Genomic DNA, 26,963 nt, shown 5'->3' on the forward strand with positions numbered 1-26,963 from the left:
TACCCTTTTGACCATAGCAATCAGTCATTCAACGGGTAGTTCTGTAAGATGAGCCCTTCTCCCGTGCATGCTTTCGCGAGTGCAGATTTCAAGATGAGCAGAGATGCAGCGTTTACACAACGTGGCTTGCCAGCAGTGCAATGGGTCGTTTTCGATTGGAGGCTTTCATGCACCGAGCATAGCGAGGAACTATTCACATGGCTTGTCGCCTTTATGATAGCCCCCAGATGGAGAGAGTCGCAGCAAAAATGGCAATAAACCGTCTCGCCCTTGAGGCGTGTAGTCTCAGCTGAGAGGACACTCTTCGCCTTCTCAGATCCAGTCATCCAGCCCTTCGTGATATCATCTAGAAATAGGATTGTACGTCAGCACTATGACATTTGAATTCATCGCGTGGAGACTTCGCGGGCCAATAAAGGATATAGGAAGATGATTAGCAGCAATACCTTTGATACGATCTGGAAGATTGAGGTCGGCAGGATACGTAGACGACGGGCATCTCCGAGACATGGTGGTACTCGTGGAGCCCGTAAACAAGGAAGGGTGATTGGAAGCCCAGCTGATATAGACCCATTTCAAGCTGTTGTCCCATGTGTCGCAGACCTCATCGGCCAACCGCTGTATCCAGACTCCAAAGAAAAAGGTACATGCCTCTAGACAGTCGAGATAGCGGACCACAGCAGCGACTTTCAAAAGCATTGCCGAATCCAGCTCCTTAGGGATCTGCTGGCCTTTATTGTGTATTATGTTCATGACAATCAGTAAAGCTTCAGGATCGCAGTCAAGTATATGCACTTCCTCTGGCGGGTCTGCTGTGCTAGTTGCAGAGATACGTTTCTTGAGATGGTTCTTGAAGTAGTTTGATGCCAAACTGAGATGGTTCGACGAGACTTTGAATCGGGCCCGCGGAGTTTCAACTGCAGACGATGTGGTTTCCTCTGAATTAGGAGATTTCTCTTTTGCATCTTTTTGAATAGGTGTGTCCGTATCTGCTTTTGTAGATGTTGGCGAAGTCGACTCCGCTGGTCTTGCCTGTGTTGTTCCCTCTGCTGGGCTGGTCTTGGGGGAAGCTCGTCGCTGTGCGGATAGAACTAGGACAATATCGCCAGAAGCGTCGATCTCGTAGCAGGTATCACTCATCCTATCTTGTTAGGATGGGGACTTAGGAGTCTGATGTGGGAGGAGGTTCATACTTGATGCTCTCTCTTCAAGGGAGGCGACTGGGGGTAGTTAGTTGTAGTTCCCTGATGAAGAGAAGGGAAGGTTAAGACGATCAGTCCAGAGAAGAGAGGATCGAGATGGTCTGTCCAGAGACGAGAAGGTTAAGAAGGTCGATCAACAAACGACAGCAGTTTGTTGTTAGAGAGAGGAGAGTAGAGTGTTGCTATAGCGATGCTTATGTTATTAACCTCACTTTTCACACTACATCTCAGATACTGTGAGCATATTCTCATGATTTGCTCACTAGTAAGGAGAAGGTATGCCAAGGGCATTAGAGAATAGGCTTCTGAGAGAATCGACTCTTCAATATATGAACAGAATTAGAAAGTTCACTGCGTGTACTGGTCAAAACTAGGGTTACATTGTCTTTCAAGTGGGATGGATTTGATCACATATTTGAAAGGCTTAGAACACATTCAATTCCTCTGTTTCACTTGATTGAAGGAATAAGAATCAACTGAGGCCTGAGGGCTTTCACCCAGTCAAACCACACGTGTACTGTCAAGCGGTCCTTCTGACGATGTCAACGCCATTGTTCCGGTAACAAGATGAGTCCAGATAATTTCGTTCGATGGTATATGAGTTCTTCGATTGCTCTAGGTCCCAGAAGTCCACTGCACCGTCCTTTGCAAGATAGCTTAGAGCTCGGTTTCTCGAATTCGACGATTTTCTTAGCCACGCTTTCTGGTGCAAGGCCTTTATAATCGAGGTTCTCGCGCGGCCATGGCAATCCGTGGGTCTTCATTTGCTTCATAAGTGCACCTAGTCTGAATGAGTCGCACTCGGCAGTGCAGATGATCTCGCCAGCCTCCAATCTATGCCGTCTCAATTCCACATCTCTGAATAAAAGTTTCAGCAGCCCTTTCCTTTCCAGGTTGATAGTGCCTTTCTATGTAAGCGTAGCATCTCAGAGATGGCTCATATGAGCTCACTCACCTGTAACAGATAGCGGAATAGGAAGATCCAGCGTATTAATGATGTCCTTGCTCTGTCGTATCGCCAAGCAGGTAACAGAGGCGTATATCTCGCAATCATTGAACACCACGGAAACGAAAATCCACTTGACAATCTCATCACAGTAGGCGTTGGGACGTTTCGCCTTCAAATGTTCGATCCATCTCGCGGGATACAGCCCCAGAGCTCCGTGGCATTTGAAGTAGTTAACTTGGACAGCCAGCTCGACCAACTCGTCAAAGGTCACCGCGGTAGGAACTTCCTGTGTGCGGCAGTGCATTAGATCAAGCAGGATGGAAAACGCCTCAGGGTCAGTATTGGGGAGAAGCATCCCAACGCTGCCGTTCTTCTGCAGTTCTTCGCCCTCGCCCCATTCTTTCTTCAGCCTCTTTTCGAAGTATTGCGAAGCCAAGCTCAAGTGTTTAGAGGAAGCTCGGTATCTGACGAGTCCGGCCTCTCCATCTGAGTACTGGAAGGTGCGTATGCGCGAGCCTGCTTTGGTGGGGTTACCACGAGGTCACTGGCTCTGTTCACTTCTGGGTTCATTTGGAATTTGTCGTCCTTTGAAAAGATTGCCTAGAATGTACAGATTATTTTTGACTGAGGATGAAGTTGAGGATATAATAAAGAGGTCCTGTGAGTTGTTGCTGATTAGTGAACAATGAGTGACATTCACTGAAGTGAAATTGACCGATGTCTTAGGCCTGATTCTTTCACCCTGCTCATAAATTGATTGAGTAGTTAATGATAAGTACTAGACAATATCAACCCAGTGCATGTTATAGTACAACCTGAGACTTGCCTATATAACATGAATGTGTTCACTCTATTGCCACCCTGACTCCATGAGTATAGGATTAGGGCAAGCAACTCATGGTCAGTTCTACAAAGTCCGCTTTGATAACGGCAGTATATATTCTCTGTGGCTTCACTGATGCTTTAAGTACTGTGTGCGTCGAAGACATACGCTGGCTTTATACTTACTTAAGGACTGGGCGACAGGCATGTTCTGATTATGCTTCCTAGAACATCCCCGCCCATGACAGACACAAAGTAACATAATTAAGAGAAGGCCTCATACTTTAGCTGTTGTATTCTTTGGACAATGTGAAGTCAGTTCACACAAAGTCCTCTATACTGATTGTCATGAAACACCATCTCCCCTATCCGCCTGCGGCAGGGATCCCAGCTAACTCTTCAAGCTGACTAGACACAGTCACTGTGTCCCGAATCATATGGAGGCAGCCCAAGCCCTTCGCATAAGATAAAACATAATACAGGGTAAAAATGAACAAGAAGGGAAACCGGGACAATGTACCCATTCTATGCGCCAAGTATACTCCATGGTAAGTATGCAGACCTCCTAACCAGCCGTGCGAGGAGTCGAACACTGAACAGAAAAGACAATGTAGAGGGCCCGTCTACTTGTTGTGAATCAAGAAGTTGCGGAATGAATCCCAGTGATCCGAGTCGGAGTAGCTGAAGACCATTAGTATCTGAACGTATCATGCGGTTAAGGTTAAGACATACATGTATACCATGCTGCTTCTCAAACTCGACATAAGCGTCTCTGGATGCCAACGGAAGATGTACATAACAAGTGCCCAGCTGAGACTCGCAAATACTGGCCAGGCGTTGGCCTCGATCCTTACGCGCGACTCGGGAGTGATCAAAGAGGAGAGAGGGTGCATATTCGGCTGAACAGAAAGCTTGGCAAGAGCAAGTACTACGCGAGCAAAGACGTATATGACGATCTGGACAGGCACATTAGTTTCAAATCTCTCCTTCTCAAACTTCGAATTGATCTCACCTGCTGGGTAATGCTTGTTTTGTGTCGCCCAAACACTGCGTACCCTCCCAGCAGACCCGCAAAGAAGCTGTCATAGCGGCCTTCTTTCCCGACACCAGTAGGATTGACGTTGCGTAGAACAATCATGGAGCCTTTATATATAAGCGCAAAAGTTGCCAGGTTCCGAGCGTGCTGCCGTGTGGCTTTCAGGATGAGTTTGACCTTTTCTCGGAATCTGAATCACGAAATCAGTATTTCGGCAATACTCGGCATGTCGATAGGAGCGCCTTACGTTCCAGAGCGGAATAGAAAGATCATTCTGTGAGACAAAGATACCTTTCATTAGCTGGATTCTCAATGTCAAGATTGAGTGTTTCCGTCAGCGGATTCAGACATACACCAAAGCGTGCGGGAACCGCACTTTCGACCCGTATACAATGCCATTGCGGGCACCCTTGACGAGCGACAGAAGAGGGGCGAGTTGGGGATCGAGGACAAAGGAATCCAAGCGAGACTATACAGCGATCAGAAAAGCGTGCGATATAGCCGGATTGACAAAGTCTAGCGGAGCGTCAAGCATACCAGAAGCGCATCCATGGTGTCTGTGGGACCTCGGTAGGTTGATCGGACCAGCGACGGATGTAATTGATGTCTACCGACGGAGAACACCAGGTGTCAGGAGGGTCAGGATGTAAAAAAGAATAAATTTAGGGAACTACCAGGCGGAATGATAAGGTACAAATATGGATGGGCATGACCCCATCATCAGGAGAGATGGCGGGGGGAACGGTATTTAATGGACTGCACTTCACCCGCGCAACTGCAATGATCCTCGGCATGTGAGGCCACCAAGAGCACAGACGTCATGTCATGTGAGTATATTGTCCAGTCGTCCGTATCAAGATAAAGAGAGAGTTAACTTTTCAAATTATGTATTGAAGGGACCGTCGAGGAGTTCGCCATTTTTATATCGAAGCAAATATGAACTCAAATGTCTTAAATGTCTTAAATGGGAGGCTGGAGGACGAGAGTGAACTGAACAGTTGACTGCTGCTTCTAGGGTAATAAGTGCAGAAACGTCTGAAATAGTGCAAGTACTATGGCCAGTTGATAGAAGAATAAGATAATTTTAATATATGCTGGATACTTTTGAACTATAGCGACCATGAATGACATGATCGATCTGCTCGACGGACTCGACAGAGAAACCAAACCACCTGAACGCCTTATGCGGTATAGATAGACAGAGTATCATGCGTCAAAAACATCGCCAGACAAACGGAGACAGCCGTTTATTCCGTTCTCGCCTTTTTCCGTCCCTCATCATCCGAGACTTCGTCCACGTCCATCATCTCCGCATCCTCCTCATCAGACTCCACACCAGCACGTCGCTTCAGACCCTTCATCTTCCTCGTCTGCAGGCCAGAGAGATCCTGCTTGCCCAAGTGCACACGACCGATCTTGTCACCCATGACATCCATACCGATGTTCTTCTTCGTCTTCATGTTCTCATTAGGTCTCTTGCCCTGCTTCATGGCCTCCTTCAGAGCGCTCTCGGGTGCCTCGTGCAGACGACCGATCTTGAAGTCGAACTTGGGGCCGATCTCGTCCAGCTCAACACGGGGGAGTTTGTGTCCACTGCGCTTTGTCCGAAGCTTGTACCATCTGAGATGAATGACAGGAGCCAGGCCGTCGGTAGGTTCCTCAGCGGCAATCATCAAGGCATACTGCAGTCCCTCGACATCGATCTTATCCGACTCCTCGCCCTTGAACATATCAACGAACATGCTCTTCAGCATAACATGAGCAGTAGAGGTAGAATCCTCCCACGCAGTACCCGCGAACAGCAGCATAGGCCGTAAACCAATTCCGATCTGCATCTTGAGGTTGTTGATCGGGGGGATCGAGTCTCCGTCCGGGTTAGGGAGCAGCATCAATTCGCACATGTCCAGGAGCTTGGAGTCGAATATCCGCGCCACAGTCAAGCAGTTGGGCCTCTTCTTGCTGCTGCTTCCGAAAACGACGATACCGCACTCATTCTTGTTCGCAAGGAACTCGAGGCTCTCGGCGCTCTCGAACGGGTGAATGTTCTCGTTCTTCTTGTGGAAGAGGACGGAGTGGGGGATCGTCAGCGAGTGGAATGTCTTCAGGACTGTGTTAAGTGCGGTGGGACATTTTGAGCCATGCATGAACAGGGTTCTCTTGGGGGGTTCGATGAGCTGGGGCTCGCGGGCCTTGAGAATGCGCGCTGTGCGCGGATTCTTGGGTTTGCTGTTGAGAAAGACTCAGTCAGAAACTGCTCTCCTAACAGACAAATGACACTGCTTCCAGAACAAGACTTACACTTCTCTGAGCATTTTGATATTTCTGCTGTTGACGACGAAAACTTGGATGTTTCGCCGATCACCGACTTGCCTGGTCGAGGAAGAAAAAAGCGGAGCGAAAAGTTTTGGCGGAAATGTCTTGGCGCCGCTTATCGATAAGCTTAACTGGAGACTCTACGGAGTACAAATACTTCTCCCATGTTGATGAAATATTTGATGGACTATACCTATAGATCCAGTAGAAAAGCATACAGGTTCACAGAATAAACTAGCGACCGTCCAAGTAACAAGCAATAAAAGATTCATCTAAAAGTAAAACAGCGATTTTTATTGTTATATCTCCGGGTCATCTATTTACTCCAAGCGAAGCTTCTCAAATTCGCGAATCTGCTCTTCCAACCGCGCAGCCTCACTCTCGGCATCCCGAAGCTTTCTCTCTTCCTGCTCACGAACCTCTGGCTTAACCTTCTCCTTCCATCCAGCGCCATTGACGAGAGTCTGTTGGCGGCGAACAGTCTCGCGTGCCTTCTCCAAGCTGGCCTTAGCCTTCTCCTCCTGCTCCAGAGCTACCTCTTTCGACACACGCAGGTACACAGCGGCCTGGGCACCGACGGGGGCAACGACACAGCCTGAAGGAGGGTTGGTGTCTTCGAGGTCAGCTACGCTGAGCTCTCCCAAAAACTTGCCACCCAGGGACTTGATGCTGGTCACTTCGTCCGAGATGGTCTTGTGGCTGACGGGGTCATAGGTCTGGATAATAATATCGCCCTTAGTCTTGATCTCATACTGGGCAAGGATCGACCGGATAGCCTTGGAGGTATTCAGGATGAGCTCATAAGCTGTCTCGGCTTCGGGGTCGTTGAACTCTGGGTTGTACTGGGGATAACGAGCCTTCATGATCGAGATAGTCTCGTCACCAGGTCTGCGAGGTAGGCGCTGCCACAGGTGCTCTGTAACGAAAGGCATAATAGGGTGAATAAGAGTCAGAGCACCCTCGAGGGCAGTGTACAAAGTCTGCTTGGCCGATTCCTGTACTTCGGCGGGCACCTCAGGAGCCAAGAGATACTTCGAGTTTTCGATAAAGATGTCGCAAAGCTGCCCGTACCAGTACTGATAAGTCGTAGAAGCGGCAACAGAGAACTCACGCTGCGCCAGCGCCTCATTGACCTCCTTGACAGCGGTGTTGAATTTATGCAGAATCCAGCGCTCAGAGAGAGATTCCCGGCCAGTCTTTGAAGGGGCTGGCAGGGGCTTGAAGTCATCACCCAATCTGCCCAAGACGAACTTAGTAGCCTGGTAAATCTTGTTGCAGAAACGGCGGTAGCCGTGAATAACCTGGATGTCGAATGCGATATCACCACCTAGACCAAAGTCAGTCGGTTCTTTGATTCGGCCATCTTAGGCCAGGTAATATCCGAACTTACCACCAGTAGTATAAGACACAAGGGCGAAACGCAGAGCATCGGCACCACATTCGGGAATACCCTTGGGGAAAGCCTTCTTCTGGTACTTGGTAGCAGTTGCAACCTCCTTCTCGGCAAGGTTACCAGTAAGTAGCTTGGCATGGAGAGACTGAAGCTCGATACCCTCCATGACATCCAAGGGGTCAATGACATTACCAAGGGACTTGGACATCTTGCGACCCTCGGAATCTCTGATCAAGGAATGGCAGTAAACTTCCTTGAAGGGCACCTTGCCGGTCAGCTTGATACCAAGCATGATCATACGTGCGACCTGTAAGTTGATTAGCACAGCTACGGCGAACACAACGTAGCGGAAGTCATACCCAGAAGAACAAAATATCCCAACCAGTCTCGAGCACAGATGTAGGATACAAGTTCTCCAGATCATGAGTCTGGCGGGGCCATCCCAGTGTTGAGAAGGGCCACAGACCGGATGAGAACCAGGTATCGAGCACATCTGGGTCCCGGATCAAGGAGAATGTCTTGCCAGGGAACTTGGCCTCGGCCTTCTTGCGGGCTTCTTCTTCGGTACGCCCGGTAACCCACAGGTTACCGTCACTGTCATCGCCGTCTTCGCCCTCGACCTTGACGAAGTAAGCAGGAGCCTGGTGACCCCACCAGAGCTGTCTTGAAAGACACCAGTCATTGACACCTCTCATCCAGCGGAAGTAGTTCTTCTCAGCGGACTCGGGTTTGATGACAATTTCACCATTCTCAACAGCCTTGATGGCAGGCTCGGCGAGATCTTGCATCTTCATCCACCACTGGGGCTTCAGAATAGGCTCAATAACATCATTCGACTTGGCACAGCGAGGAATCTTCATGGGGTTATTCTCCCATTTCACGTACAATCCCTTCTCCTTCAGCATCTCAATGACCTTGTAACGGGCATCGAAACGCTTCATGCCAACGAATGGGCCACCATTCTTGTTAAACGTACCATCATCGTTCAGAACGGATATGAACTCGAGGTTGTGGGCCTTTCCACGGTTGAAATCGTTGAAATCGTGGGCAGGGGTGATCTTGACCGCACCGGTACCGAATTCAGGATCGACATCCGTATCGGCAACGATGGGCATCAAGCGGTCGACGAAGGGATGACGGGCGAACTTGCCAATAAGGTGCTGGTAGCGCTTGTCGTCGGGGTGGACGGCAATACCTGTGTCACCAATCATGGTTTCTGGGCGAGTGGTAGCGATCTCGATTCTCTCCTTGGTGCCATCAATCTCATAGTAGAAGTGGGTCAAGACACCGAATTCGATCTTCTTGTCATAGCCAGGCACGTCAAGCAGTGTACGTCCTTCGACCTCCTTGTTCTCGACCTCGAGGTTGGACAAAGAGGTATTCAGGGCAACACACCAATTGACAAGACGGTTGGCGCGGTAGATGATGCCTTCTTCGTGGAGCCGTACGAAAGTCTCTGTGACGGCAGCCGACAGGTTGGGATCCATGGTGAAAGCCTCACGCGACCAATCGAAAGAACCACCGACTCTCCGCAAAGCATTCTTGATGTTCGCATGGTACTCGTCCTTCCAAGTCCACACCCTCTTCGTGAACTCCTCACGGCCAAGATCGTGGCGGGTCTTCTTTTCCTTCTTCCAGAGCATCTTCTCGACAACACTCTGAGTGGAGATACCGGCGTGATCCATACCAGGAAGCCAGAGAGTGGTCTTTCCCTTCATCCGCTCCCAACGAATCATAGTATCCTGAAGGGCATTGGTAAGAGCGTGGCCCATGTGCAGGGAACCTGTGACGTTCGGGGGAGGAATTGGGATGACGAAGTAACCCTCGGGCTTGACCTTGCCATCGGGGCCGAACTCGGGCTTGAAAAGATCACGTTCCTCCCACCATTCGTACCGGCCGGATTCAATGACCTTGGGATCGTATGCATCGGTTGTCTTCTCCTTCTCGATCTTGTTGGCCTTCTTTTCAGCCTTGACAGGCGCAGGTTTGGCCGCAGCAGCCTTTGCCTGCTTCTCGGCGAACTTCTTCGCCTTCTCGGCCTTTCGTCGTTCTCGCTCTACTAATCAATGGCAACAATCCCACCATCAGCAACCGATGCACATGCTATATTTCCACAATCGACACTAGAGAGACATACACTCTTTCTCACTCTTGACCTTAGGAGCACCCTGCGCATCCTTCGCGGCAGGGTCGACAACCTGGTTTCTGGTCTGATCATCGGCCTGAGGGGCGGGGTCGGTCATAGGAGCTTTCGGCTCACCCACTGATAACATTGAAGAATGTTAGCCATTTGCATCTCTTCCCGCGGTCTGATTGACGATGAGTCACGGCGCAATGCACGGACTACTCACCCGGGTTCGGAGAGGGAGTTGGCTGAGACATCCTTGAGTATGTTTTATAAATCGGAGGAGTTAACAATCTCCAAGGCGCCGACCGCGCCACAAATTGCCGGATAAGTATCTTGAATACTGGGATAAGAACAAGGAGGGGGAGGGGCAGGTGGTTGTGCGAAATGCGGGCATTAAATTTCGCTGGCGCAGAGCAGAGAACGGAACGAATCAGAGGATGTTACTGCGGGGCCCAGAAAAGACTCCGGCGGTGGAGAACGATTGAGTTAAAGGTATGGGATCGATTTGATGTCCAAAAAGCATGAATGATCGATCTAATATATTATTCGGAGAGCAATATGAGTCAACCCGCATTCTTTGATCTTCTGCTTCAAGATACTGACTCGATCGGCTAATCGATAGGGGACGACGCGAGGATTCAATTCACATCACGTGATATATTTCGGCCTGCGCACGAGCAGCAATTCGACTTAGTTTCTAGAGAGGTACTTTCCTCCTTAAAGCAGCATCTCTGGCCGAGTATGACATTAGTTTGATCTATCGAAAGTTGCACATTAAGGCAAACGATACTCAAAATCCGGAAATGCATGCTTTCGCCACTTCAAAAGGAGACAGCTTAGAGAATCAATTAAGCACCCAATAAGACCCCCTCACTCCTTTTCATGACCAGAACGGAAGACATTAAAGACACAGATGCGCGGTAGACACAGGAGGGTGGTGGCATAAGATAAACTGAAATTGGTAATGGAGAAGGCGAATCCCACAACACCATCGAGGCAGTTTACGAAATTGAACAGACAAGGAAGATGTGGAAAAGATGTGAGGAGCATGGAAAGTGAAATATAAAATATCAATCAGTCCGGACAGGTCATCAGATACATTGGAGTGTGCTGTACGCCAAGACTGAGATGAAATGGGCTCTATACCCAGGCAACATATTAGGTGTACGTCATCTGTCATCATCGTTTGGTTCCGCATCCCATCGCACATGGCACAAACGGTGCGTAAAGTGATACCAGTAAGAGGCAGCGAGTGGCCGCCGTGGGATCCCGTTTGCACCTGTGTTGATTGATTGTCACCACTCTCTTTGGACCCAGATATTGACTCAAAACTTCGAACCAAGCCGGCGGTGTTCAAGAACGCAATTGAATCACAGCAGGTGCTGAGTTAGGGTTCGGTAGATCCCTCAATGTATGAAGTAATAGTCAGGTCAACAACGCCTGGCTTCACGATTGGGACGTCGCATTGTTCCGAGCGGCTTGCGACTCCGCTGCGCGAACCGGGGCGAAGTAGGGATGAGCCATGGCCTCCTGGGCTGTAAGCCGTTCCTAAAAAGTGAAGAAAGGTCAACACTGATAAGATTTGAAGGAGACGAGGGAGACTTACAGCATGATCATATCGAAGGAGTTTGTCAAGGAAATCGATCGCTTCATCGCTGATGAAGCGTTGGTTGTCGGCATTTATGAAAGAGTGCCAGGGCTTTCTCGGGTAGCGAGAGAGTATTTCATCATACTGAGGGTCGAGCTCGATGTCGTACTTATCCAAGTACTCAAAAAGCTCCTCGGTTCCCAGTACCTTGGCGATCTTCACCAGTTGATCTGAGTTGCTCTGGCCGTGGAAAAAGGGCTCCTTGCGGAAGATCATGGAGGCAAACATCGCGCCCAGGGACCACATGTCCAGGGAGTAATCGTATTCCTGGAAATCAACAAGCAGCTCAGGGCCCTTGAAGTAGCGTGAGGCGACTCGGACGTTATATTCAGTGCCTTTGTGGTAGAACTCGGCAAGACCCCAATCGATGAGCCGTAGCTAAGGTGCCTTGTCAGCGAATGAACTATGATGGGGCGTACACAATAGAACTCACCTTGCGCTTCTCATGGTCAATCATGACGTTGTGGGGCTTGACATCCCGATGCATGATGCCTTTGCTGTGGCAGAAATCCAGAGCCTTCAGAAGCTCATACACATAAAAGCGCACATCGTAGTCGGTGAAACGAGGGTACAGGGTCCGGAAGTCGGTGTTGTTGACGTATTCGAAAACCAAACTCGGCGTCTTGCTCTGACTGTCACGAACCACATCCAACAGGGCTACCACGTTCGGACCACCCGCCAGATTCTGGAGAATTTTGATCTCACGCTTGATCTTCTTCTTCTTGACCGGTTTGAGGACCTTGATGACACACTTCTGGTAGTTGACGACATTGATGCCCTCGAACACTTCGGAGTACTTTCCCCGGCCTGTATTGACAATCGTCAGCCTTCAAATGCAACTATTCGTTGTGGCACAGGTCATCCACGATAATGGTAAGGCTCCCGTTAGGTGAATAGACCGGATCTGCTCACTCACCAATCTTGCGGACCACTTCATAGTTCTCCAAAACCCCCCAGGATATGTTCACACTATCATAGTCCCAATAGGACCGAGGCATATGCTCGTTAACATCGGCATAGACGCGCGCCATGGTGATGGCGGCTGATTCGCAGCTTCCGAGTGCGCCCACAATGGACGGGAGATAAAATGCGGCGGCGGGGTACAGGAGCAGCCCGACACAGAAACTGTCGCAACCAGGAATTGAGATGGAGGACAGACAACAGCTACTGCAAGACTAGGAGCATACAGGCCTGTCTAAACAGTGTAGCCGTGCTATCGTCCAAATTACAGATGGCTGGGATTGTATATTGGGTGGTGATGAGAATGGAGAGGGCCGTTCGCTCCGCCTTCCTAGGCACGTGACGAGACTTTGGGGGAGCGGTCCGAATCAATACTAGCGCCCTTCTCGGGACGGAGCAACTTGTTGATGCGGGATAGTTTCTAGATTTCCTTTTGCAGACAAGTTTCGACAGCTTCGATAGCTTATGAACAAGCAAGCTTTGTGAGAAGAAGATTGGTTGGAGGATAGCGGGCTCATACTTGGCTTTTTAATCTTCCAAAATGTTTTATGATCTGAACGTTCCTTACTCTTCGGATGATCCCGAGATCTCTGATACATTGAGCTTTCTCGCAGAGCGTATGTCACTCTTACCGGGCACAAGACCTAAGCGGCGTTCCGCGACGCTGAAAATGACCACCTGAGGCACTGACCTGACTGCCAGTTGGTTACACAACCGTCGCTCTCTCGCAGACTATCAGTGGAAAGCTTCCATCAAACCTTGCCCCGCCACCTGCACCCGCGAATGCTCCCAAGAATTTGAAATTGCTTTCTCGTGTGAACTTGACGTTGTCCGACCCCGCACAGAATCAGCGCCTCGCAAGCTTAGCTCAGGTGTATGACCTGGTTGCGCTTCGCCCTACCAATGAAAAAGCCCTCCTGAATGCATGCACGAATCTCGAATGCGACCTGATTTCTCTGGATCTCTCCGTGAGACTTCCGTTTTACTTCAAATTCAAAATGCTCTCCGCCGCTATCGAACGAGGGGTTCGGCTGGAAATTTGCTACGGGCCTGGAGTTACAGGGAGCGGGCTTGAAGCCCGTCGGAATCTCATCGGCAATGCTATGTCCTTGATCCGTGCGACACGCGGAAGGGGAATCGTTGTGTCAAGTGAGGCAAGGAGGGCCCTGGGCGTGAGGGCCCCATGGGATGTCATCAACCTGACATGTGTATGGGGTTTGTCACAGGAACTCGGCAAGGAGGCAATCAGTGAGGAAGCAAGAAAGGTCACCGCGCTAGCTAAATTGAAACGCACAAGCTGGCGTGGGGTCATTGACATCGTTGACGGGGGACAGATGTCAAAGTCACAAGTTGTGGAGTCTGGAATGGGACAGAAAGGCATGTCTAAGAAGAATGTCTCGCAGGCTCAAGTGACCGGAGACAACCTGAAGAGGAAGGCGTCTCTCGGCTCAGAGGCAGCCGTTGAGGAGATCGAGAAACCGCTGTCCAAGCGTGAGATGAAGCGAAGGGCTAAAAAAGCGCGGTTGGAGGCAGGAGACCGCGGTGGCAACGCAGCAGGCCCTGGTGCGACTGTAGCCTCTGGCTGAATATGGCTCGGCGAGCGAATCACTTGAATCTTGCCGCAACACCACTTCTCTCATGGCCCGGCCCTTCCGACGAGTTCCGGAAACGTCATTGAGCGTCCATACAATGCCTCATGATGTTCCCGTCACGGATAGTTGGATTGGTGTCTGAGCCTCGCGCACTGCATCGGCGAGTTGGTCGGAGACGTGCGCGTTGCTTTCGCGTTGTGTCAAAGCCGATATTCACCTATACTGAGTATAGTCTGTTTCACTCTGCTGTCTATCCCGAATGTGCCCGCTTGGGCACTCCCGTGAGAGGACACCACTCTGCTGTCGCATATCGGGCACTCGAGACATGCAGGTCTACATCATTGCAACGAGCTGGATCTACCGACCTATAGCTGCCACATGCAGCAGCCTTTCCAGTTAGGGACCCGTAGCAGCCACTTCGATTGCGCTCACTCGGCATATCGGACAGCCCGATGCGGTTGGGTACTACCCGTGCCTGTGGATCTGAGATTCGACCTCATCTCGATTTGAAGCGCCGGGAGGCTCATAGGCCTCGGTAATGGACGCATAACTGGTCTGGCGGGCGCATACATTGGCAGTAAGATTGTGCAAAGCCACGGTGCTTCAATTACATCATGCACATTCCCTACCATGATCTGGAACTCGGTAGATGATATGAGATTTAACTTGAATACAATTGTCACTGCTCACTTAGCGGTATGAATGCTGTAGTCCTATCGTACAACCAACCATTGCAAACTACTAGGATTAATGATATCATCTTTTTAGCAAGCTCGCCGGCTGAACATAAGCGTTCGCACACCTTGGCGAGCTACCGATCAGCGCGACCAGCCCCGTCCAAGATATATATATATATATAACCCCCTCACAGGCATCACCACGACAGGAAAACCCACCGCCAGCTCCTACCAAATAACTAGACAGAAAAGTTCGAAGAAAAAGAAAATCTACACCAATCCCCAAAGATGGAAACATACTAAAGACAAAAAAGAGCGAAAAAAGAAAGCTCCTACCCGGATTCGAACCGGGGTTGCCGGAAGACTCAGCGAATGCTCAAAATCCGGAGTCATAACCACTAGACCATAGAAGCGATTTCTGTTAGTAACGCTAAGTAGAAAAGCTTATCAGCCAAAGAATAATTGTAACCAATAGCTCATCTACCAGGGCAATAGTCGAATAATAATTTCACGTCACAGCTGGAAATGGACAGTTACGAGATCGCTTGTTATCCTGGCTACAGAGAAGGGGAACTGGCAGTTGACGAGTCTAATAAAGCCTCCGCCGGCTGCAACCAATGGAAGACTTCGCCGAAGTATGAACCTTTGCCTACCTTGCTGTATTCCTCCGCAGAGGTAGCTTTAGGTCTAAGACTGTCTAGAGGCGATTTGATTAAAAAACCAGGGCAAATAGTCTAGGACGCAGAGGTCTGTTGAAATGTATTCGTGAAATGCACTCAACTTAGATAGTGACGATGATAATCAAGTAAGGCAAGGTATCATCCGATATCGAAGGGTAAAAGTACTTGTACATGAACAAGGTATCATAGGTAAAGGAAAAGTATTATCGGCAATGGAACAGCAAGCCAAAGTCATGAGTCATGGTTGAAAACGCAAGGGTATGAAAGCCACCAGAAAGCCATGCAAATAACTCCCAGAGCATCAAGATAATGTACCAGATTCCCTCAGAGACAACACGTCAGTCCTTGGAATGATCATGAGGCGGGAATCACACAGCCGACTCGAATGTATGAAAAGAAACAGAAAGCAATAGAAAGGAAATCGTCGATACGAATTCGCCTTAAGTGCTCTCCAGGTCCACAAGGACTTTCAAGTCGCCATCCATCCAGTCCACGTTGCCAGCCGAAAGAAGGGACATCGTCCAGTCGCCGTCATTCTGTACTGCAGCCAACCCATCGGGAAGCCAAGCCTTGAACTTCCAACCGAGCGAAGAGCCCCATGAGCCCCCTGATGCATCCACGGCAGAATCGGAGGGTAGGCCCGGCAATTGACCTGCGAATCGACGAGAAATGAGCTGCTTTAGCGTCTCCAGGTCGGGACACTGCACAGCGGGTACATCAAGGCGAGGAAGGATACGCTTTCCTTGCTGCATGATATTTATACGAAGATAGACGGAGTTCGGAGGTGCAGACATGGAGCTATGTGCATTGCTATTTGCGTTTCCTGGCATGGAGGAAAACTGCGGTGGCGGGAAGAGTTGAGGTTGCGGCATCGGATCATGGTCATGAGTAGAAGTGTGAACACCTTGCTTAGCGGCCAAGTTGTCGCGAATAATGCGCGAAACATCGCGGGTGATGCTGCTTGCACTGTAAGGGTATCAGTCACCGTACCTGTCGCAAGAGATGATAACTGGAAGCAAGTATACATACAATTCATTTCTGGCAGTTGTGTTGTGGCTGCCGCCGATTCGCCAGCGCAGATCCGATGTGACATCAGCATTTACGATGCGATGTATGTTCTCATCCTCACAAGGAGCAGGGCAATCGTAGCCGCCCTCATGAACGACCTGGTAGTGACTATCGACTGCGGCAACCAAACCTCGCCAGTCCGGCTGCTGGAGACCCGAAAGATACCATAGATTATCGAGCTCAAAGTCGTGATTATACATATCATAAGTCTTGTGAATTGCATTCCAGTCATGCGTATATCCGTCGAGTAGAAGATTTGTCAGGCCGAGCTCCATGTTTTGTGATGTCGAGTCCATTTGGGGTTGAGGTGGTGGCATGGGGACCTGAGACGATGAATACTCTTCTGGCATATGATGATGAGGGTGCATCTGAAGCTGCCCGTCAGAGGAGAATCTCGGCGGACTTGCGCTGGTAGTGAAGGTCTGAAAGCTTTCATTCGTCTTCCGTCTCCTTCGCTCATCAGCGCCGCCTCCTTTCCGCGTTTCAACAGCATATTGTCGCTGGCGTTCATTGGTAACCATCCTCCGGAGTAGCGGAATCACCAAAGAAATGATTTTCTGCTGGTCGCGCGGCCAGATGTAAGACCTCGGACCCATGCCTTCGTTGACGACATTCTCGCCGAAGAACCGTTCTCCGTTCCCTTCGACCTCCAAGAAGTGGCGCACACAGTTCCAAAGTCTTAACTTAACCATTTCGGTATCACCTTTGCCGCGCTGGCCGACGCATTCCCGTCTCTCAGGATGTTTAGGATCGAGCATATATGCCTTCGCGGCCGCTTGCAAATGCAAGAAGTTTTCCGGCGACAACTCCAGAGAGGCGAAGAGTTTCGACATTGGCGGACGGGTGTGTTTCTTGTTACTGGAAGGTTGGCGGAAAAGCGCAGCGGCGGAATGAACGCCAGCGGCGCGAGCGTCAGACAGAGACTGGGGCGGGACGGCTCTAATATCCAAGCTGTCTCCGTCATAATGGTGAGAAGGCGGGTGAAGATGGTGTTGTTGCTGTTGCTGCGATTGCTGCGGACCACCAGGAAGGCCTACTCCGCCGGTGGCTGTCAAAGCCGGATCAAGTGCATCCTCTCCTCTTTTCCGTTTCTTGGAGACCGATCTTGACAATCCTGAAGACTGGCCCTGGTCGTTGACCGAAGCCGACCCTGATCCGCGTAGCTGTCTACCTGCACCCATCCCTGCCCCAAAACTTCCATCTCCGAAGCCGTCGTCTTCAATATGTATCTCCGGACCATAGCTATCCAAGTGATGTTGATGACCGGCTGCTCCGGCCGCTGCAGCCACCGCCGCCGCTGCGGCCCATTCTGAGACGTCCTGACCGGCCGCTGCTGTCGCGGCTTCCACCAAACCAGCTAACTGATTGTCATTTGGGGCATATCCGCTGGTCGCTAGATGCGCATGCGAATCAACATGAGAGGTATGAGGTGTCTGGTTAGAGAACTCCGGGCCCGAAGTCGCGGGAGGATGCTGGTGGTTGGGCGTCGACGTGGACGTCATGACGATTTCGAGTATGAGGTTGGTCGCCAGGTCACGAGTCGTCCTGTTCGATGAGGAAGGAGCTGATGTGGGAGTGTCTTGAAATGCGGCGACTGGTCGGCGCGGGGGTTATGACAGCGTCAAGCGCGGAGGACCGTAAACGGAATGCTGCGATTGATAATCTGTTTCGCAACCTGAACCCCAGTCTTCCTGGACCGAGGGAATGAGTATCTCTTCCGAGTACGCCGGGAAGACAAAGAGGTTGCGAATTAAAATAGATTTCTATAGGAAAGTCTCCTTCAAAAAGATCGGCCCATAGCTAGGCAACTATGACCGTTTCGCGCGAATTGTAAAGCCCTCGTCCCCTTGCGATGTGTGAGCTCGCTCCAGCCAGTGTCACCGCCTGCTGACGAGGCGACAAGGAAGCTTGGAAAGCAACAGGATCAAAAGTGGACAGAGATCAGTGAGTTAAAGCTTCCCACTATATGTATTTCGCGTGAATCGCGATAAGTTGATGAATCAATCAGATTGTAGCTTAGATGACGCTGTTTGCGCGGTTTGAAGAGAGGACAGACAATGCAAACTCTGCAGGAGCACAAGGCGCTGCTTCGGATGACAGATAATCCGAGACGGTCACATGACCATACCATTCAATCATGAGATGAGGTGAGTAAAATATCGACAAGAAGATCAAAAAGCAGACAGCAAACAGCATTTTGCAAAAACTGACTATCTTAGATAAAGTAAACTGTCTATATGACAACTCCAGAGCCGACCCAGATGACAATCATATGCGAGAGTGAGTGTAAATAGTGCAAATGCTGGAGCATATCCCCTGTAACAACCTCTCTTCTGCCTGCAGAAGTGCGAGGAGGTTCTAGAGTCTATTGCAAACAAATGAAGATATCTCACTTTTAATAACCGTCACCCTCGGTCCATTTTCTACCTGCTTCCAAGGCCCGAGCTTTGGGGTCCATACCACGCTCGGCGGCACTGTAGAGAACCTCGTTGATCTTCTGTTCTTTCTCATAGATTTTCTCCTGAAGAGATGAATCTTTCCCGGGCTCGGGGATGTCGAGGTGGCTCGTTTCTCCCAGGGTACCACGCATCCGAGCAATTTCGACAGTCTGGGCTTGGGATTTCCATCGCTTGAGCTCATCTTCCAATTCCTGTTTCTCATGGCCCAGTCTCCGGTAGGCCTCGTACTCTTCTTTACCTCCGAAGCAGAGCCCATAGCCGTCACAGAAGCAAATATGAACCTCGGGGCAGACGATGTGTTCACCAGTAAATATCACATGCCAGAGGTACTCCCAAATACGGCCTGATATGTAGTCGCTTAGTTCTGTCCGGAGGATCCAATCTCGGTAGAAGACAAAACGCGCTTTGGGAATTGCCAGGATTCGCTCCCGAGAGACGGCAAACTGAGCACAGCAAGGCTGCGCCAGGACCTGTGGAATAGGGTCGTCCGGGAAGATCTCCCCCCAGGACCGCGCCAGCATCGTCTCCTCTTGCTTCTGTTCGTTGTCCTCTGGGTTACTGGGATGCATCCAGTCGGGGCAGCCGGGCTCCCATATACACCGCAGATTCATGTATCCCTCCCGGACCACTCGCGCAACATTCAAGCGACGCAGCATCTCGGCCGCATCGCCACCAAATATCTCCTCGTTGTGCCATGCGAACTGATGTGAATGCATGAACGCCACAATATCCGGCAGCTTGTCGTAATGCTCGATAATAAAGCTCAGATAAACCATCACTTCATGTCCCTTATTCTTCGGCGGATGTAGGGGTGACGACGGGTCATCTACAACATAGATTGCCGACTGCCAGTCGGGAAGCTCGGCCGCGATCCAATTCGTATCTTCGTTCTGCGTCTTTGGGACAACGAGCATCTTCGTATACTCGGCTCCGTCGGGCTTGGGGACACCAGGCACATATTGCGGCCGGGGAGCGTATGGTGTCCGGGACGGGCGGTTCTCCACCAAACTTATGTTCAAAAGCCCGGATGGTATCGGGCTAGGTGAAGCGACCAGTTTGCCCAGCCCCACGGCCTCTGGCGTCCGCCGCCATTGTCTCGAGAGACTATTGACTGTGTAGAGGAAGATGAGGAAAAAGGCAAGACCAAGGAGGGGAACCGCTCGCCGTGAGGAAATCATCGAAGAGAATATGGAATAATATACAGGTTGAAGAAAAGAAGAATAGAGTAGGCTATCAGAGTCATCTCAATTACACTCATTAGCCTCAGTAATCTAGAATATACTCGCGGTGAAGGTCGGGAACAGCAAAAGCTCAAGAGAACCGCTGCAGATGCCCCTGAAGACGTATAAGGGGCGCCATAGGGGTAATTAACAACTCACCGGCCAGTTCAAGACAGTGAGCAGATCATGGGCTCACTCGCAAGGCTATAGGAACCAGCTATGAGGAGAATAATCCGGCTCCAGAAGCGAAAAGCAGAGGGCTGCGACCTCAGCGGCGCAAATACGTAGATAAGACTCCAGTAGCCTGTAGCCAGTAGCCGCAAGCTGGCATACAGAACGCCTCAAAGCAGCGACCAGGGAGAAATTCGACTGAAAGAAATTGACTTGAACTCAAAAGAATAATACAGAGTTGAATAGAAATCGGAGAATTTAGTCTTGGTAGGTGTTCACACAGACCGATATGCAAAAGACTGGCGCATTATTCCCCAACCCGGGCGGAGGTGGAGCCCGCGTAATCAGTGGTGACGACGCAGGGTCGAGGAGGCCGATCACTCCGTAGGGAGAAATAATGTCCCAATCCCAGATTGCAATAGGTAGATAGAAGATTATTGTTCTCGCCAGCTAGATATTAGTGTATCAGTACCAGAACAGACCATACCTTGGATACTCTCTATGAAAAAGATTACTCGTAGCATCCCATCTCCAAGTTCCCTTCACGGTCCCAAAGTGGCCAAATGTGAAACACGGGCTAGGCCCTGAATGGCGGGCTGCGTCGGCGAGGTTAATTTAGCTTGAGAGTCTTATTGGAGCAGTAAAACGATCTGCCCCTGATCTGTAGGAATGGAATGGTGGAGGCCATTCCTAAGGTAGGGTATCCCCAGAATATCTAGTCGAGATACTCGGTACCCTATTGTTCTGTCTCAACAGGGGTTGAAATCAAGATCCATAAGCCTGAATCGATGATCGGTTCTATTTCTAGCATTGCAATGCTTTTGAGATAACCTCACATAGCAGATAGAACTTCCATCTCCAGAGCTGTCACATTTCCGTATACACAAGAATGCAACACTTGGGACGAGCAGACCAATATTTCAGCACGTAGAAGGTAAGGTTATGTACAAAAGACAGGATGAGACATTCAGGGTTCTCTGCAGCGTTCCATGGTAAGGCTCAAAAACAGAATTTAAGATCATCAGACAATGTAGTGGAGAGAGAAGTACCATGTTCTTAGTACATGAGAAGCGCTGCGATATGATGGTATATACTCACAACAAACCCGGGTATGATTCAGAATCGCTCAAGAACGCCATAAAACAACATCACAGAGGAATATGCACCATGAAGAGATATCAAGATAGTTAGTCGGGCAGACAGTCAGGCTTTCAAGCCTCCTCGTCCGCAGCATCCTCAACTGTCACCACCCGGGCCTTGCCCTTTGAGGAGGAGGATTCTGGTGATTCGTCCGTATTTGCGGCTTCGTCATCCCATGCGGACGATTCCTTCTTTTCTGACGGCTCCCCGAAGACCTCTTTGCCCAAATTTCGAGATGATGCTTCGATAGACGAATGCGTTGCTGTCGTGGGAGTTTCCGAGCCCCCGTCAGGCAGCGAGGAAGTAGTGGATCTGGGTGCATCAATCGTACCCGCGCTTTCCCCATTCATACCCGCTGCCGGCGCCGATTTCTCAGTGACAGAGGGATCCTCACGCACTTGCACCGTGGGGGTAGGTTCTGGAGCAGTTGTAGGAATTGGACTCGAGATACCGATTGGCCCCTGTCCGGCTGATTGGAGGGGAATGAGAGACCAGCCTTCTGGGAGGCTAAGGCCCTCTGGGAGTCGAGAATCGCCGGATGGAATGGGCGAGGCTTGAGGATCCGAGGTGAATTGCCTATGTAATGTAGCCGACAAAGATGAAGAAGGTTGGAAAGTAGATGCTGGGGATATGGTGGTGTTCGGGTCGCTGGAAGCTGCAGGCGGATTGCGAAGTCTTTGTAGCTCCGCCTGAAGCAGTCGCACATGATGCAACTGTTCGGCAGTAACACGGAGGTTGTTGATTTCCTGCATTATCTGCAGTTCCATCTGGTGAAGCTGATTCTGCATCTGCACAAAGTTCGATGGCGTATTTGTCGGGAGAGCTTGGGGCACTGGCGCTGGGATTGGTCGTCCAAAACCGAGCCCGAAACCAATCTGCCTTGCACCGGGCGGGATTGCGTTATTCGCTTGTTGTTGCGCCGGGACATTGCCTTGATGAATTTGTTGGTGGAAATTGCGGAAGAGATCGCCCCGACCAGCTCCAAAACCAATCCGGAATGGCCCAAATTGGAATATACGGGCTCTCGGTAGGTTATCAGCCGGTCCATTCGGACCAAAAGGCTGATTGCCAGCCGGCACATTTGGTTGCGGACCGGCGCCACCGTTGCCTTGACCGAGATTGATATTTCCGGGAGGGTGATCGCGGTCACGCGGAGGCGCCATGACGGGGCGTCTGCAGGTGGGACAATTCTGCTGCCTTTCTAACCAACTCCGAAGGCAAGAAAAGTGTAAGATGTGACCGCAGGGGAGTTTCTTTGGACGTAACCTTTCGGGAATCCGAGTCCTTGGCTGAGCAGGTGCTGCCCCGCCCTCACCAGCGCCCGCAGGCTCCTGCCAATGAGCCATCTCTTCACGACAAATGATACATACATCTTCTCTTGCTACCTCCTCAGGCGTGGCATCTGGGTAGCGCTCGTTCATGTCGCGGGTTGCATTGCGGTAGCGGACGAAATCCATTATCCGTCGGACGAAAGAACGGATAGTGACGACCACGTCGCGAAGGATATGGATAGGCAGGCCGTAAAACATGAAAAGGATGGCGAAGAAACTCAAGTAGACCGTCAGCTTGAAGAAATCGGTGAGTAAATCGAGGTAGAAGATCCAACGACCCTTCTCCTCCCAGCCTGGAACATCAATTTCCATCTCGTCGATATCATTCTCGTCCGGAAGATCGGCAGCTGGAGGCGTCTCTCCGGTTTGGGCATTTTGGCGTAGGGCTTCTTCTCTGGCCGCACGAATTTCCCGGCGGCGCTCTTCAACCTTGGCCTTTATCTGCTGCCGTGTTATGTATAGCTCAACTAGTGAGATGGTGTACCTGGCGGCGGTCGAGCTCGAAAGGATGGTAAGGACGGCAAACTCAAACCCGAACATAACCATCATATCCGGTCGCGCTTGTTCAAGAACGGTCGTTATGCAGTATTTCAGCATGAATGAATCAAACAGAACTGCCAGTACGAGGGAAATCGCCAGCCGGGTGTGAAACAAGCGCGGATTGGCCGGGGGTTGCTGCTCCAGGAACTCGACGCGGCCTTCACCAATCCAGCCCCAGACCTTTCCAACCAATAGACAGACAAACATGACCAAGAACCATCCGCCAAGTTCCCCCCGGAATATTGTCATCGCCAGGCATGTTTCTGTGACCGCAAACCATGCCTTTTCGTAAAGCTGTTCGGTCTCAATCGGCCGCAAGGGTCCGTACAGGAGACGTTGGAGCCAGAACAAGAGGAACCCGACGACGAGAAGACACAAATTTGTAAGTATCTGCGGTAAGTCAGTATTCTGTGTTATTTCGCCGGCCTCGTTCTAGAACGACCACCGGGAGACTCACCATGAGATTCGCGCTGCTCTGAGAAAGGTATACGCAAGCGGCGTAGAAATTAGCCCTCTGATGAAGCGCTTTCAGAACAACGGCCGTAGCCAGAGCCGCAGAGGCCTATAGAGAATGTTGGTCAGCCTGTTGTCGAGTCCAAGCTTCGTCCGCCTCGTGCAAGCAACTTACCCCAGCATAAGCGGCTAGTCTCATGGCCAGAAACTAATGAGGCGAGTTGGGAGCCCTATGTCATTGATATAAACACGAAAGGGGATGCAGCCAAAGTCAAGGTCAATAAGGCATTAGAAAGTCTGTTGATGCACAGCGTCCGTAGCGAGTGAGAGATTAGAAATGTGGCCGGAGATGGATCGCGTGTAGGGAGGTTTTGGACAGCTATACCTGTAGACTAAGACTACAACTCGTGGGGAACCATTCGGCCCACCGCCCGAGTTCCTTGCCTTACGTCAGCGATCATCAGCTTATCAGCCAAAACCCAGGAGTCAAGACTCGGTTTTCCCGAGTATATCCTTTGTTTTTGTGATTGAGAGACTGTCAGAAGGTTGGAGGGCGGATTAGAGTTGGATGCTGGCTTTTAGTGAATTCTAATTGCTTCGTATGGTTATCGATTGCAATGCAACCCTTCACCGAAATACTGCGGAATATAAACAAACAGGCAGAAGCTGATACAACTGCTGTGTCACTCCGAAGATCCCGTAGTATGTTCTCCTCTCGTCTATAATTGATCTGCATTAAGTTCCTAGATTCTCAGCTCGAATACGATATGCGAGTCGTCGATTTGGGAATGGATATTTAGATCATGTGACCTGGATGTCAGACAGGTGATGGCTATGCATCAGCCGTAATCATCCTGTTCAATTAATCCACATCGAATCATTCTCATCATCTCGCTTGGATCTTGATGCGGAATCGCTCTAGCATAGTCACATACAAAAAGAAGTCGAAAGGTCTCCGCGGACTCACCGAGCACATCGGCCAGACTATGATTTGGGTGATATGATGGCGTCACAACCACCTCTATTTACAGCTACCCGCACTCAGACATTCACATATCTGCTTGCCGTCTGTCCCTTCTCCATTGCGTTTTTGGTCTTCGTCAATTCATCTGTCTCATTCGTGGTCACTGAATTGATCGGACTACATGATGGTGAAGGAGACGCTGTTGGCACCTTGGGATTTGCTGATGAACTGCTCGCGCTGGCCGCGTGCCCATTATGGGGGGTGCTCTCTGATCGTATAGGCGTCCGCAATGTACGTTCCGTCAATCTTATCTATCGGTATAGTTCCATATCACTGACATGCTCTCAACAAAGGTTTGCGTCATCGGCTACGGCATCATAGCCGTTTCGCTGGTCGTATTCGTGCAAGCAAGAAATGTCTACCCTCAGCTGCTACTGGGAAGGTTATTCTTCAGCCTTGGAGGCTCTGCAGTCTCGACCATGGTGACAGCTGTCTTACCTGCCGTGGCCGGAGAGACTCTAAGCGAGCAACTGCGTCCCAGGCAAGAATCCCGGGCTGAGGCGAAGTCTCGTTCCTCTCGGCTGGCCGGATTTGTAGGCATGTGCGCTGGCGGCGGTGCCCTCATATCTCTGGCCATTTTCCTTCCCCTACCAGCTCGTTTTCAGAGCTGGGGTTACTCTCCCTCGGAAGCCATCCAGAACAGTTACTACTTGGTTGCTTCCGTGGCAATTTTGGTCAGTTTCTGCTGCCTGATGGGCCTTAGGGGTCTTGCAAGCGAAGAAGGAAAGGGATGGCACTTATTGTGGGCCTCCCCAAAGACATCTGCGTCCGAGACCGACCGGCGAGACTTGAGCAAAGGAGCGATACAATTACCATACCTCGATCAACTTGGTACAGCACTTTACTTAGGACTACGAAACCGGGATATATTCCTCGGCTACCTGGGAGGTTTTGTTGCACGCGCCTCATCAGTCGGCATTTCATTGTTTATTCCCCTTTTTGTCAACCACTACTATCGACGATCTGGCCTGTGCGGTCATGAGCAGGGCGAGGTGCCAGAATCGGTGCCGAGAGATATCAAACAAACGTGCCGCAAAGCCTACATCTTGGCTTCCATCCTGACCGGCGTCTCTCAGCTAGTTGCACTGATCGCGGCACCGGCGTTTGGGTATCTATCGGAAAGATCGCGCCGGTACCATGCACCGCTTCTGTTCGCATCTTTGGCTGGTATTCTTGGCTATACTGTGTTTGCGCTGTTGCCTAGTCCTCAATATAGCGGGTCAGACGGCAGTGCAGGTGTCTTTGTTCTAATGGGCTTGATCGGTATCAGCCAGATCGGGGCCATTGTCTGCAGCCTGGCGGTGCTGAGCAATGGTATCCTCAGTATCAGTCTTGATTCCGACGGTTCAGAGATTTTCCACACGCAAGAGGGCCCCGGGAGTACTTCGACGAACCAGGTAAACCAAGACGTCGACGAGCATCAGCCCTTGCTACAAGGATCTCCGCGTCACAGAGGTCACCAGCTGTCCCACCTGAAGGGATCAATTGCTGGTGTTTATTCCCTGTATGGAGGGGCAGGAATATTGTTTCTGACCAAGCTTGGAGGTCTACTGTTCGATGATTTGTCTCCAGGAAGTCCGTTCTATATAATGGCCGGATTCAATGCTGTACTGCTTCTCGCAGGGGTCGCAACTGGTGCAATGAGCTATGCGAAAAAATCTGTTAACCGTGCTGAGGCTTAGCTGTGTGTCAGTCACGGCAGATCATTGTCAACACGGATGGGCAGTGCCTTTCTCTTGGAAAGTGGCAGGACGAAGAATTCTTACGATTCGATGACGGTATTCCTCAAATATTGCGTGTTTGTTACTTGACACAGTGGACTTTGCTTAACATAAACACAGCGACCAAGAGCTACATAGTACGCTCTCATTGTTGCGGAGATAGTAGATGAATCTTTCCTTGGAGGTATCTCTGATATATCCTTCACCTATAGACGCTTTATCCAAAGAGGTAAGTTAATTACCAATCGGCATGTATAATACTTGCGCTAGTCCTGAAAAGTCTAGCTGCCGCATCGGTATTTCCCGCCAATGGAGGTAGTGGACAATCATCCAATCAAAATGCTTCAAAGGCCCGATCAGGCAATCCCGAGGCTTTCCACTGCCAGTGGTGCTGAAAGAACCACCAATCTTGCCTTTGTGCGGCTGAACAAAAACC

The 26,963-nt window shown here is 50.4% G+C and overlaps 11 protein-coding genes and 1 non-coding gene across 12 annotated transcripts; 2 read left to right on the forward strand and 10 right to left on the reverse strand.

Annotated features, from left to right (window-relative positions):
* Positions 1-20: 20 nt before the first annotated feature.
* On the reverse strand, positions 21-1,140 carry NFIA_097560 (uncharacterized protein; the record flags this gene model as incomplete). The annotated part of the gene is made up of 2 exons (XM_001262024.1): positions 21-346; positions 447-1,140. The coding sequence occupies 2 exons, from the start codon at positions 1,138-1,140 to the stop codon at positions 21-23; spliced, it is 1,020 nt and encodes a 339-aa protein (XP_001262025.1).
* Positions 1,141-1,744: 604 nt separating this feature from the next.
* NFIA_097570 (uncharacterized protein) lies at positions 1,745-2,506 on the reverse strand (the record flags this gene model as incomplete). Its single annotated transcript, XM_001262025.1, has 2 exons — positions 1,745-2,106; positions 2,158-2,506. The coding sequence occupies 2 exons, from the start codon at positions 2,504-2,506 to the stop codon at positions 1,745-1,747; spliced, it is 711 nt and encodes a 236-aa protein (XP_001262026.1).
* A 1,090-nt stretch (positions 2,507-3,596) lies between these two features.
* Positions 3,597-4,561, reverse strand: NFIA_097580 (Tim17/Tim22/Tim23/Pmp24 family protein; the record flags this gene model as incomplete). Its single annotated transcript, XM_001262026.1, has 6 exons — positions 3,597-3,654; positions 3,706-3,929; positions 3,986-4,199; positions 4,257-4,283; positions 4,363-4,478; positions 4,547-4,561. 6 exons carry the CDS (start codon positions 4,559-4,561, stop codon positions 3,597-3,599), a joined length of 654 nt encoding a protein of 217 aa, XP_001262027.1.
* Positions 4,562-5,256: 695 nt separating this feature from the next.
* NFIA_097590 (rRNA-binding ribosome biosynthesis protein RPF2) lies at positions 5,257-6,321 on the reverse strand (the record flags this gene model as incomplete). The annotated part of the gene is made up of 2 exons (XM_001262027.1): positions 5,257-6,235; positions 6,308-6,321. The coding sequence occupies 2 exons, from the start codon at positions 6,319-6,321 to the stop codon at positions 5,257-5,259; spliced, it is 993 nt and encodes a 330-aa protein (XP_001262028.1).
* A 321-nt stretch (positions 6,322-6,642) lies between these two features.
* NFIA_097600 (valine--tRNA ligase) lies at positions 6,643-10,097 on the reverse strand (the record flags this gene model as incomplete). Its single annotated transcript, XM_001262028.1, has 5 exons — positions 6,643-7,649; positions 7,713-8,022; positions 8,075-9,774; positions 9,853-9,978; positions 10,067-10,097. 5 exons carry the CDS (start codon positions 10,095-10,097, stop codon positions 6,643-6,645), a joined length of 3,174 nt encoding a protein of 1,057 aa, XP_001262029.1.
* Positions 10,098-11,289: 1,192 nt separating this feature from the next.
* NFIA_097610 (casein kinase II subunit alpha/alpha') lies at positions 11,290-12,522 on the reverse strand (the record flags this gene model as incomplete). The annotated part of the gene is made up of 4 exons (XM_001262029.1): positions 11,290-11,391; positions 11,450-11,869; positions 11,925-12,298; positions 12,408-12,522. The coding sequence occupies 4 exons, from the start codon at positions 12,520-12,522 to the stop codon at positions 11,290-11,292; spliced, it is 1,011 nt and encodes a 336-aa protein (XP_001262030.1).
* A 470-nt stretch (positions 12,523-12,992) lies between these two features.
* On the forward strand, positions 12,993-14,037 carry NFIA_097620 (ribonuclease P subunit p30 family protein; the record flags this gene model as incomplete). The annotated part of the gene is made up of 2 exons (XM_001262030.1): positions 12,993-13,068; positions 13,154-14,037. 2 exons carry the CDS (start codon positions 12,993-12,995, stop codon positions 14,035-14,037), a joined length of 960 nt encoding a protein of 319 aa, XP_001262031.1.
* Positions 14,038-15,047: 1,010 nt separating this feature from the next.
* Positions 15,048-15,133, reverse strand: NFIA_097630. The gene has a single exon. It is a non-coding gene; the product is annotated as a tRNA-Gln (tRNA).
* A 707-nt stretch (positions 15,134-15,840) lies between these two features.
* On the reverse strand, positions 15,841-17,970 carry NFIA_097640 (uncharacterized protein; the record flags this gene model as incomplete). Its single annotated transcript, XM_001262031.1, has 2 exons — positions 15,841-16,366; positions 16,430-17,970. 2 exons carry the CDS (start codon positions 17,968-17,970, stop codon positions 15,841-15,843), a joined length of 2,067 nt encoding a protein of 688 aa, XP_001262032.1.
* Positions 17,971-18,863: 893 nt separating this feature from the next.
* On the reverse strand, positions 18,864-20,105 carry NFIA_097650 (DUF3431 domain-containing protein; the record flags this gene model as incomplete). Its single annotated transcript, XM_001262032.1, has 1 exon — positions 18,864-20,105. The coding sequence occupies one exon, from the start codon at positions 20,103-20,105 to the stop codon at positions 18,864-18,866; it is 1,242 nt and encodes a 413-aa protein (XP_001262033.1).
* Positions 20,106-21,529: 1,424 nt separating this feature from the next.
* Positions 21,530-23,981, reverse strand: hrdA (E3 ubiquitin-protein ligase HRD1; the record flags this gene model as incomplete). The annotated part of the gene is made up of 3 exons (XM_001262033.1): positions 21,530-23,719; positions 23,787-23,891; positions 23,958-23,981. The coding sequence occupies 3 exons, from the start codon at positions 23,979-23,981 to the stop codon at positions 21,530-21,532; spliced, it is 2,319 nt and encodes a 772-aa protein (XP_001262034.1).
* An 804-nt stretch (positions 23,982-24,785) lies between these two features.
* Positions 24,786-26,488, forward strand: NFIA_097670 (putative MFS transporter; the record flags this gene model as incomplete). Its single annotated transcript, XM_001262034.1, has 2 exons — positions 24,786-25,037; positions 25,100-26,488. 2 exons carry the CDS (start codon positions 24,786-24,788, stop codon positions 26,486-26,488), a joined length of 1,641 nt encoding a protein of 546 aa, XP_001262035.1.
* Between the last annotated feature and the right edge of the window lie 475 nt (positions 26,489-26,963).

This window comes from Aspergillus fischeri, genomic scaffold (assembly GCF_000149645.3).
Source record: "Aspergillus fischeri NRRL 181 1099437636262 genomic scaffold, whole genome shotgun sequence".
In the NCBI taxonomy this organism is placed as follows: Eukaryota; Fungi; Ascomycota; class Eurotiomycetes; order Eurotiales; family Aspergillaceae; genus Aspergillus; species Aspergillus fischeri.